The following is a 12540-nucleotide window of genomic DNA, read 5'->3' on the forward strand; positions in this document are numbered from 1 at the left end:
GCTACAACATTGACAGTGGTATGGTATGAGCCAAAGGGCAGGAAGGAGAATATGGATAACAACACATTGTATACTAATTGTATAATGAAGGAGTGGGTCCCAAATGATGAAGCGGACTCTCAAGTTTCGACGGAGACAATCATAGTGTCTTGGCATTCAAGGGCAAAGAAATCAAAGAAGTGCATGGGATATGAGCTAGAAGGAAAACTAAAAATACCACAGCAAACTATTTTGCATATACACGAATTTTTAAGGATGTTCACCATGGAGGAAGTAGAAGAAGACAACGCAAATGAAGAATGTCCATGATTAAAGCTTTGTATTGAAGTCCATTGAAGGATTTTATTTGGGTACTAGGCAAGAAGCCGATCCAAGACAATTATAATCAGAGTCATCACCTCCTATGTCAAATGAGAGTCAAAATATGCACTGGATGTCATCCAAGGGTCAAGGCTTGCCAAGACAATAGGGAGTTAATGCAGATGGCACCTGGCAAGGGACTATCACATTGAGCAATAAGACAGTGGGGAGTCAATGGACCCAAGGGGCAAGGCTTGGCAAGACAACTTGTGGGAGTTAATGCAGATGGCACCTATATTTTGCACTAGATGTCACCCAAGGGTCAAGGCTTGGCAAGACAATAGGGAGTTAATGCAGATGGCACTTGGCAAGGGACTATCGCATTGAGCAATAAGACAATGGGAAGTTAATGCACCCAAGGGGTAAGGCTTGGCAAGACAAGTGGGAGTCAAATTATGCAGATGAAACCTGGCAAGGGACTGTCGTGACATTGAGCAATAAGACAATGGGGAGTCAAATTAAGCAGATGAAACGAATTGAGGCTCTTTAAGAGCAACAATTTAAATTGTAAACACATGTTCAATCTATATCATTTTGGATATAAAAACTCTAGCTGAGAGCAACGTCTCTCAATGTAATAATATAACAATAGCTATAATTGCTATTATACCTCTTTGGTTCAATACAAAACTTGGGTCTTATGGCATCATGTCTTTTTTCTATTTATTAAAAGTTTTAAAAATTTTGTGCATATTGCGAGTGACAATGTTATTTTCATGAAATATTTAAGTCTCTTTTCATGGATTTATAAATTTATCACGTCAAGGAAAAACGTCAAGGAAAAATATTAAAAATAATTAAATTAACAAATAACTTAGATATAGCTAGAATTTTAAATATAGGATTATTTCAAATTCTTGCATGTTGGTGCAAAAGTATAGATTGAAAAAACAATATTTTTATGTGAATATGATAGTGCCACAAACTGAACTTTTGATTTGGGAAGAATATTTTCAAAAAGTAAAATTTTGATTTGGGAAGGATATTTTCACAAAGTAAAGTTTTCATTTGGGAAGGATTTTTGGGCTTCGTCCAAAAACAACAGAAAAAGTCCAAAATTAATGAAATAGGTGTTCATGGGCAGTGTACCAACTGCATCTGTAGCTAACAAGTCGGTGACATAAATGCACAACGGTCACCCTGGCATATCACGAGTGGAGCTCGATATCTCAACATCTTCTTCCATCACATTCTTTCCTCCTTTCAATTCCTTTCCTCCATGGCTATAGTGATGGGATATGGCCATCACTAACACACACGCGATACTTGCCCTAACAGGCTGACACAAGGTAACAAGACTCTAAGTCTGCTGAGCAGCGTTACCATCATGGTTGTGTGAGCTTTCCTGCAGAAAGCAAAAAAGAGGTTGAATGAACACGGATGTCTAAATGGGTGTAGAGTAGACTCTACTTTGCAGACTCAAAGCAAAATCAGCCGACTGCTCTGAATGAGGTAAGTCATCGCTAGCTGCTAGACCCAGGAGACAACTATGGATAAAAGTATGATGCTCACCTCCCTTTAATGGAAATTTGGAACGGTACGCATTGTGCTATCGGGTATGCAACTTGTTCAATATTGGAGGCATTCCAAATGTGTGCAAATCTTGGCTGGCAGATGACTTGGGGAAATCAGAGCCCCATGAGCAACTATTGTATGCATTCGACATCTAAATTGCGCAAGAGAATGATTTGTGTTTCAATTTTGAAGCTAGGATCCATGTACAATGTGTGACGATGGAACATGATTGGATTCTGACGATGGGAATGGCTGTTGGAGCGTGAATTATAGTTGAACAATGGAACATGGTTCCTTGATTAGGCTCCTCACAAGGCAGATGGCATGCAACACGAGAGCCTCAATATCCAAACCATTACTTACGATGAGCTAGTTGCAGACCATTGAGGTGCCAAGAATACGACTGCAAGCTCAACACCAATTTAAATGACAATGGGAGAGAGAAGTGCCCCCCTTCTGAAAGAAACCACAATGGCCATCGTGAGTATTTCCTTCAGTATGTAGACAAAGGTATCAGAGGCTCTGAACTGGTGACAAAAAAAAGCATTGAAATTCAAAAGCGACTCTCTCTCTCTCGCCTGTTTGATTACCCTTTCGGAGACGATTCCTTGCAAGACTATGCCCCAACGCTCATTATTGCGGACTCAAAGGTTATGCACAAAGACTCAGAATGTCTCTATTTTTCATCGTGGCTTGCCACGGGTTTCACACTAGTGGCTCGGATTGATTAAATTGAATCCAATGGGCCATGTTCCTCCAATCATCCTCCGAAGAGATAAAAGAGAAGTGTGTGTGAAACCCACAAATTTTAGAAGAAACTCAAACCAAATATGTCTATAGGTCATGTTCATGTGTTTTACATAGTGTAAGGAAAATTTCAAGGTTTTTAAGGACAGGACAGGATACGTGACTTGGCCAGACTCAACGGCAAAACTTGAGGTTTTTTGGAACCTAGGTTTGCAGGCTAAACGCTTGGAAATTGTGGCATCCACAAGATGTGATTTCTATCAGTCACTCCTACGTAGGGACTGATCTGGAGTCCAAAGCTTCGATCGACTAAACGCGCTTGCATCATCGCTCATGCTCCTGATTGCAACCATCTACACGACGAGTTGAAAGTTCCATTCGTCAACTTACAGCCAGCGGTAGAAAATTTTCAGTTTGCTGTGGTTCCATGCTCTTTGTTTTTGTAAGAACTTGCAGTTCCATGCTCAAAATATGCATCTTTTTATACATCTTTGCAGATTCAGTCCAATCAAAATTTCCGTTTGCTGTGCGGCTCCATCTTCGCGCACGTTTATTCCGCGTTGGATACACGACTTTCTGCCATCGGCACTACTTCAACCACCGCAAGTTTCGTGCAAAATTTTGTTACTGCAACCGGCACGCTCGCTCCTTGCATTTTGCTTTGCTTCCCGAGCGACCTTCCCGCTTCCTCCTCAACCCTGTCGAAGTTTCTCCATCGCTAGGTTCCTGGCTACGGGTTCCACACACGCACGTTCAAATCTAACTTTCTCCGCTAGAATTAGTTTCCCACAAGCAAGCTGTCCAACTGTAGCTTCGTCGCCACGAGAACTGCTGTCAATTTCTTTGTTTTGACAGCGGTAATCGCCGCGCTTCCTTGAATTAATTGCACCCACAAGCTTTCGTCCTGCTCGCGTCTTCGTATTGCCCAAGTTTGCTGCATTTGCTGCGCCACGCCCGCTTATGAGAAAGCCTTTCTGACGATTCCAGAAGTGTATCTGAGAAGGAATAGCGTGCAAAACCGCTCAATAAAGGGCTCTCGCTTCTCATTCATTGATCCTTCAACCTCGACGAAGACGCTCCTCTCCTGTGCGGCATATAAGTTCAGTTCTGATTCAAACAATTGGCGAATTCCATCACAGGGAGATTAACTGATGTGTGCACCTGATCGAACAATAACCGACGAGCTTGTTCCGGGACTTCCGAATAGTGTCGTGCTGGGCTGCTTGCTACCAAGAATTCCATGGCACACCAGGCCTCGCTTGAGGGCCGCTTCTAAGGCCTGGCGCGCAGTTCTTGCGAATCCAGGGGAGTACGACGTTCTCACTCGTGATGCACGGGTATTAACTGGGCTGGTCCTGGTTCACCAGCATTCAGGAAAAGACTCTATTGGGAACAGAAAAGCCTCCGAAGGGATGCCCATGCCTCACGCTTTATCAATATACGAAGAGGAAACGCAGCAGTGGAGGTTGCTTCCTCCTATTCCATGGCTGAAACCATTGCCAATTCTGCACAATTGCGGGATTGTGTCTGTAGACGGAAAGATTTTCGTGATGGGCGGTCGAAATCTTGCAACAGAAGAGGTAAGCGCGAACGTTTACATGCTGGATTTGGGCGGGGGGGATTGGCGATGGTTGAGATGCAAATCCATGAATTCGGCAAGGGCAGACTTCCATTGCAGGGCGATAGGAGGAAAGATATACGTGGTGGGCGGGTCTACTTCGACTGTCTTAACTTCTGCCATGGATGATGAAGGCGAGCCAGGCCCGGAGGTCTACGATATAGAGAAGGGGCTTTGGGAGGTACTGCCGAGGGTGATGTTCTGGAGGGAGTGGTCGTCGCTGAGGTATGAGGGTGTGGCGGAGGTGAACGGAGCAGTGATAGTGCACGGCTGGTGGGAGACACAGGCGGGCAATCTGGTGAGGTTCTGGAGGCGCTATCAGGAGAAGGAAGGGGTATGGAAGAGGCTTTTAGGAGGGCGATGGAGGTTGAACAGCGAGGTGGGGGAAGGCGAGTATGATTTATGGGACGGAGTGCTGATGAGGTTCGAGGCGAGCAAGGGGAGGTGGGAGGCGATGGAGGGTAGGAGAATCTACGAGACCTGCAAAATGATGGAGGTGATGGAGGACGATGGCATTGTGCTTATGACTGCCATATCCACCTGTGCCCATACCTTGCTGCTCGCAGCTGATCGCAATGTTGTGTATGCTACTATTTGCAAGGGGGACCCCCGATTCCTCGCGCTCTGGAGAGGCTGCATCGATCAAGCCTGCAATCGAGTTGCTTGGACCAAGATTGAATTGCCGGGAAGTATCTATCTTTGCTCAGGCATGTGTGCGCTCCCCGCATGAGCAGAATTCCGGTTGTTTTTCTACAATCTGACTTCTGATCAACGTTTTTCTTTTATATGTTGTCCTCTGATCGACACAGTTCTGCCGATCATCCTTGTACAGTTCGCTTTAGGGAAAACGCCATATTTCCGTTGAATCTGTTCTTTGTCAGATGGGCTATTCTTGTACCGCTCCTCCAGTCATCCACAACATTCTTTCCGATGGGAAGGCAGCAAATAAGAGCAGCTCACCAGCAGATTCGCTGTTGAATGCTGCATGTCGTCTCCGATCCATTCAATCTAATAACAGAGAAGCTTCTCGAATCCCTGCCTCTTATTATTCAGCCACAAGGTGCTTTCACAATTCTATTCACAGCAGATGATAAAATAAGACCAGCATCATGTGTCTGGCCGATGTGGTATCTTCTTTGCAGCAGCAAATTTTCCCGAGAACTCTTGAGCTGAATTCTGATCCACCGCCAGATCGACAGCAGCAGACAAATCGAAGAACACAAGAAACCTGATCAGCCTCCGAATGATGCATGAAAGAAAGTGACCTCAGCTTTCGGATCACATTCCATTCCTGCACTCAACCTGCAGATGACAAAATAAGAGCAGTCCTGTGGGGCAGCAACCTCTACTTCTTTCCAGCTTTCTCCGAAAACTCGAAGCTGGATGCACGTATGGTCCTTTTTCTGATCAAAAACCAATAATTGTAACTTGATTCTTGCTTTCTCCTATTGGTGAGATGAACGGGTACATCCAAGCCCAATGGAATTCAATGTTTCATATAGACACAAAACATCGGAATTCGATGTCTCATGTAGGCCACTTTGAGCCCCATTCTATCCTAACGCAATTCAACATGTTTATTAGTTTTTTTTTAAATAAAAAATAAAATAAAATGCCGGATATATTAAGGGACTGGTGAGGCCTCAAAAAGAAAAGACCAATTGCAAAATTGGGCCAACTACAAGGGGGGACACTTGCGGCCTACGCTAATAGAGCCTACTGCTTAGACGAAGGAGCCAATACTGAGGAGACAGTGACTAATCACTCGGGATTTCTCCCCTAGCATCAAATCGAGATCCGTGAGATTCGCCTTGACTATAGCTATGATGAAGGACTCCCTGTGGTCGAGCGCGATCTGGACCTTGAATGCCAAGCGGTTTCTCATTTCCTAGATGGAGAGGCATACAACTGCATGAACATATTGCCAGGAAGCCAAAAGGGTAGAGGGGAGCCTGAAGGTTTCCCCAAGCAACACCATCCTCCATCTTCCTTTGATATAAAATTGAGACGTGACCCCTGCCTTTCTGATTGCAGCTTCCACTCTACTCCAGACCTCCTCGATAATCAGACAAGACCAAAACAAATGCTTCAAGGCTTCCATAGCCGTACTGCATAGAGGGTGAATTAGGGAAATGGGAATTCGTTTCACAAGCGACCCTCTGACGGGCAACTAGAAATTGGTAATCTTCCACAACATAAAGTTGGCCTTCCCTGCCTTGCACTATTTCCAAATATCTATGAACCTATTCTGCCACCACACATGGCCTCTTCTCACCTGCCATTTCTTGTTTAGAGTCGCGAACCAAGGACACATTGTCTCAAGGTATCTATACACAATCCTCGCTGAAAGGCGATTAAGGCTTGTCCTCCCCATGAGCAAGGTCTATCAACCCTCAGAGGAGGAGATGCAATTACTTGGCTAGTCATCCGAGATCACTCCATCACAGTAGAGCTAGCAGGTCAGATTCACCTTGATCTAGCCAAAACCTTATATGTAGCTGTTCAAGGGGGACCCAATCCATGGATCTTGGGTTCTAGATGTCCCCCCAATTCCTCAGACCTTTCCTATACAAGGCACATGGGAGGTTGTTAAGAGCGAACGGCTCTCACTTGAACGCTTGGCTCCACAAAATAGATTCTGCTAAGCTAGCATCACCTCTCAGGCCCTAAAAAACCCCTCAACTAAAATTGTTAACCCAATCTCAACCCAATAGAATGACCCCTCTTTACTTATGAACTAATATATTTTTTTCTAAAGTTGAATTAAAACCCCCCTCCTATTATTGTAAACCTGTTAAAAAAATTTCAAAAGTGGAATTAAAATACCCCTTGTTTTGAATGCACGTAGTACACTAAAATTTTTGCAGGTGAACCCCTCGAGATTCCTTCTAAGCCACCACTAGACCTATGACAATGAGATCCGAACCCAATATCTTGAGGGGAAAGCCGGAGATAAAAACCTTGTGGTACCATGGGAGATTTTTCCAAGTGCCCTTCGACCTAGACCGACCTGTTTGAGGCCTGTTTCAATAAAGTGAATTATAATTTCCACCCAAGGGGAGGGGCTTGAAAAGAGGCATGAGAGCCACTTACCTAGGGGTGAAATCTTGTGCCTTCTGATGTTAGGAAGGCCCAGCCCTCCTTGATTCTTCGCAAGGGATGTAGTGCATCCGTCTCCTTTCGCCTTCCTTCAGACCATAGGAAGGCATGAAAAAGCCTCTCAACTTCTTGCCACTGACACTTAGAGAACTGCCAGATAGAGGCAATGTAGGTGGTCGCCACCTCCAGAATGTGCTGTGGATAACTAGCATGCAGGCATTCCACCCCAAGCTTAGACCATGCAGAAGAGCCCCATAGTGTTAACGCTTTGTTTGGCATCATCGACCTCCTCTGCGAGGACTCGGGTCATGGTGCAGCTGTCAAAAAATGTTTGCTATCAGAACGGCAGATTTTTTAAGAAAGGTGAAATAATAAGAACATATTTATTAGTTAAAGTGCACCACAATAAATTAATACTAAAGTCTACACAGTGTACAAATGGATAAGAAGAGAAGGCTAAATGTATGATAAAAACCAATTGAAGTGTAGATACAAAAACACTTGATGGGCAAGATGTCCCCATTAAGGGCAACGAAATGATACTCCCATATAAAATGGGAGACCACAAACGTACAAATGTATGACATTATAAGACAGACTATAGTAGCCTCACAATATGATTAGGGCAATCTACCTATATAAATAATCTTATCTCATTGCTTGTGTCCCCACCTCCACCCTCATACATGTGCTTTACATCAAGACCACATATTACACCCTATGTATAACATGAAAGACAAAGTTTCTTAGTAAAGCAATATCATTAAAACTAAAAGAAAGTGTTTTAGGAACCCGTAGGGTGCAGCTTGTAATCAGTTAGTGTTGGCATGTGCATTTAGTTCAGGAGGATTTATGTAATGCTCTAGGCTCACAAAGTTGCAAATACAGGAGGGATAAGAATACCCATCTCTGTCCTACTAATCAAAAACCTTTAGAAGTGGTTCAAATCGAATGATATCATCCTAGACTTAAATGCAATGCACACATCCATAATAGATTGAAAGATTTTAGAATTACAAAGTATGGTTTATGTATGATCCTTGTACTTTGCAACAACCTTTTTACTAACTTGGGAGGTTGATTGGACATCATTTACAATACCCATTAAGAATTGATAAGACCTTATTTGTCTTTTAAGAATCTCTCCAGCGGGTCTCTTACCCCTTAGAAGTTGTGGCCTCCCACACCCATACCATACATCCCTAGCCTTGGTCAGAACCTTTGCAAGTGTTGACTTCTTCATCTTTTGAAATGTTTCATTGTTCAGCCTCACAGATTCCAATATGTACTTTGAGTGATCTTCAAATAGGAAAATAAAAGCAATGATTCTTGAAGAAAAATTCATGTACTCATCACGTCGCAAGTTCCCTTTTGCAGCTTCACCATATGCAATTCTACATGCTTCACAAAAGTGTTGCCCATCAATGGCTCAAACATGCATCTTTCGAAGAAAGCATATCATTCTTCTCATTATCATCCTTGTAACGGCTCTCATAGAGTGTGGCTTTACAAACTATATCAATATATCTAAACTCCTCAAATGCTCTAAAGAAGTCAATACACTTTTTGAAAGTCACAAGCTATTGCTCTGTTGGATCATTTGAAAATCTCTTGAAGGTTATCGAGAACCTCTATGAAAATGTGAGAACAAATGAAAAAAAATATTCCCTTATGTTGAACTCTCATGATAGTCACATAAATTATTGAGTGAACCCCCTGAGATTTTCATGCAAACTTCTCATCAAGCATCCTTCAATTGGTAAACAAAGTAGCTGGATTGATTTTTAGTCTGAGCACTGCATCTTGAGAGGTCCCCCATATGAAGCTATAGTCATCTCCATGTATATCTAGTGTTACAAATGCATCTGTATGATATGAACCTATAACCATGTCTTTTGCATCTTCTTCATCCTCACTATCAGTGTCATCATAACTATCCAATCTCATAAAAATAACTAGTTAAATGAAACTATAGGGATGTCTTTGAAATTTGCATTCATCTGCTTTACCAAGTGCACATAGGAGCACTCATTACCATGGTGCATTTTTCTTATCAAGGTGTGTTGATTTAAATTTGTTCCCTAGTGTTAGGATATGAAACAATTAGAATATCTAGCTAAACACATATTAGAATAGCTACCTATTAGATTCTTAAAGAAAATGTCACGAAAGCATCAAACAACTTCTCACCTCATCTAAATGGGCATCTATGCCTCAAGACCTTAATATGATCTCCCTCTAGGGTTATCACCTCTCATTTTCTTTTCCCTCTCATGTGACAAGTTGGTTATGATATATATTAAAATGGAGATTGCAAGGAGAAATAATATGACAAGTTGGCACTTATTTCAAAAAAAGTTCATGTAATAACATATTCACATTAAAACATGAAAGGAGTAGATTGGTAGAAGTGCCATGCTAAAACTAAAAGAATGGCACTAGTGAGATTGGCTATGATATATATTGAAATACAAATTGCAAGGAGAAATCATGTGACAAGTTGGCACTTATTTCAATTTTTTTCATGTAATAACATTTTCACATTAAAACATGTAAGGAGTAGATTGGCAGTGGGGCCATGCTAAACTGAAAGATTTATGCATGATATTTTTGATACAATGGCACCAGTCTAGAAGCTTGACTTTGCCAAACATGCATTTACAATGTCTTGGCATGATCCCTTGCATACAATTGGTAATATCTATCGCAAAGTCACCTCCTAAAAGGATCACTTTATTTCCAAATGGCTTATCAGAGTCTGAGCTACAACCCACAATTGCATTCAAAGTTCATTCTAGTAGTTCAAATGCATGTCTATGTGTCATGGGTGCTTCATCCCAAACAATCGAAGAGGTATTCCTTATGGGTTCTGCTAGATGTGTATTTTTAGATATCCTGCAAGACTTGGAGCTCTCATCTAGATTTAAAGGTAGTTTAAATTGAGAATGTGCTGTATAACCACTAGGCAAGAGTAATGCACAAGATCTGAAGGTGCAACTGGAAAACAAAATTTTCCAATCCCTCGAAAGTGTGATAGAAGGAATTTATAGACAAATGTTTTTCATGTGCCTCCAGGTCCATCTAAGAAGAAGACACCGCCCTAGGGCTTGCTCTTTATTTACTGCTTCTACAACAATATCAAATGCACTTCATTCATCTAAATTAAGTGATGCACATAGTCTGTATGCTTGTAAGGACAACTCATCTTTACTATATATGACAAAGATCCTCAATCATCAAATTGTTATTTGTTCCATTTGCAATGCTTTCATCAAGAAATGGTACATCAGGGTAGTCATTAAGGATTTTATTGTTTTCTTGCAATATTCTTTGGAGATCCAATAATGCACCATTGAGAGACATCTCTTCAATATCTCTAACATTAAGTTGTTCTTGCAACCTAATATAAAATTTTCATAAAATAAAGCCTTGTATAACAATATCAAATGCTCTTCGTTGATCTAAATTAAGGGATGCACACAATCTATGTGCTTGTAAGGACAACTCGTCTTTATTATAACAAATCTTCACAATCATCAAATTGTTATTTGTTCCATTTGTAATGCTTTCATCAGGAAATGGTAGATCAGAGTAGTCATTAAGGCTTTTATTGTTTTCTTGCAATATTCTTTGGAGATCCAACAATGCACTATTGAGAGCCATCTCTTCAATATCTCTAACATTAAGAGAATCTTTTTGTTGTTGCAACCGATAAATAAAATCCTCAAAAAATAAAGCCTTGTATGAATTCCATATATCCTTTGGATATTTGGGTTCACAGAAGAGCATTATTGTAGCAAACAATTGCCGTAGTTGTTGCCATGACTGAACTTGAGAAGTCTCATGCAGACATTCATGCATAAGGTGTTGTACAAAACACCTTCAAAAGTTTGTAGATATTCAAAAGAAGTGGCTCCTATTAAAAAAATTTGCAAATTATTCAAATAACATTAATACTATAATTATAATTGTAATATAATATGATTTAATTTTTAAAAAAATTGTTTGAAAGTAATACCATGAACAATGCAAAGTAGCATGTGTAAGTAGTAGCATTGTCCCACTGAAGGTGGCACAAAATACATTCAACCAATTGTATTTCCTTGTCTTTTGAGTGTCTAAACTTTGCCCTTTGCTAACAATACCCAATATTTTAGAAAATTTATGTATAATGTCGACCTTGCTTGTACATGCATTTACTACAACAAAACCATGGTGTGAGTGTTGTATGCTTCCCTTCTTCATTTTGAACAACATCATGAAGATTTTCATGGTCTGCAAAAGTCACATTCTGCTCATTTTAAAGATGAACTTGAAGCCTTTGAATGTCTAGTTTCTCATCATGCAATGGAAACCCATAAGTTCTCCAAGTTGCTTCTAGTATAGCCACATAGCATGCATCAAGTTATTGTTTAATTTCATCATTTTGTTCAATGGTATCTGTCTCTTGAACACCTCTTTGTATTTGCACAGTTGCACGATCATGTCCCTTGTAAAAATACTTGTAGATGTTTTTTATGGCAGAAATTGTGGATTCTAAAGAAGACTTAGGATATATTTGCTTTGAACATTTTCCATTTTTCATACAATTGGATTTTGGATTAAATGTTCCACAAGGTCCATGGATAGAATTCTTCAAAACAATCTCATATAGAAATGGGTATCTATCTTGGTAAGGAATCTCTGCACAAACAAATTTATCATAGTCATTCACATTCTTGAGCTTTTGTGCACTTTCAAGAATTAGCAAGATGTGAGAATGTGGCAGCCCATGTTCTTGGAACTCTATAACATACACATGTCCTTTCACTTTTCCAAAGAATTCATTTTTTACAATGTCATCCATCATATTTTTTTGTTTTAGAGCAAAAACACGTGCTAGTAGATCTAAACGATTGTTAGCCATTTGTCCAAACAACAACTCACGTTTGATTTCTGCCCATTCTGGATTGCAAGTGATTGTGATAAACAAATTTTGTTTTCTAGCATATCTAATTATAGCCATGGCATCTTAATATAATTGATGCATTTGTCTTAGTCCACCAGTAAAAGAAGAAGGTGACACTATCCCCTAAACTATATTGCTTCCAAGTATAGGAAGACAATAGTCTACTCTTGAGATCATGCCTTGAAATCCTCTATACATTTCAACTCTCAGTTTATGTTTATTATTGTGGATGCAATTCAATCTTTTTTTTTTT

General features: G+C 40.6%; 1 protein-coding gene across 1 annotated transcript; it reads left to right on the top strand.

The window, feature by feature from the left end:
• Window positions 1-3637: 3637 nt before the first annotated feature.
• LOC147885133 (F-box protein AFR-like) lies at window positions 3638-4970 on the top strand. Its single transcript, XM_087397275.1, has one exon. The coding sequence runs from the start codon at window positions 3774-3776 to the stop codon at window positions 4968-4970; it is 1197 nt and encodes a 398-aa protein (XP_087253401.1). The 5' UTR covers window positions 3638-3773.
• The last annotated feature ends 7570 nt before the right edge of the window (window positions 4971-12540 follow it).

Source organism: Dipteris shenzhenensis, chromosome 26 (assembly GCF_047967505.1).
Source record: "Dipteris shenzhenensis isolate YYH24624 ecotype China chromosome 26, Dip_SZ_1.0, whole genome shotgun sequence".
Taxonomy (NCBI): domain Eukaryota; kingdom Viridiplantae; phylum Streptophyta; class Polypodiopsida; order Gleicheniales; family Dipteridaceae; genus Dipteris; species Dipteris shenzhenensis.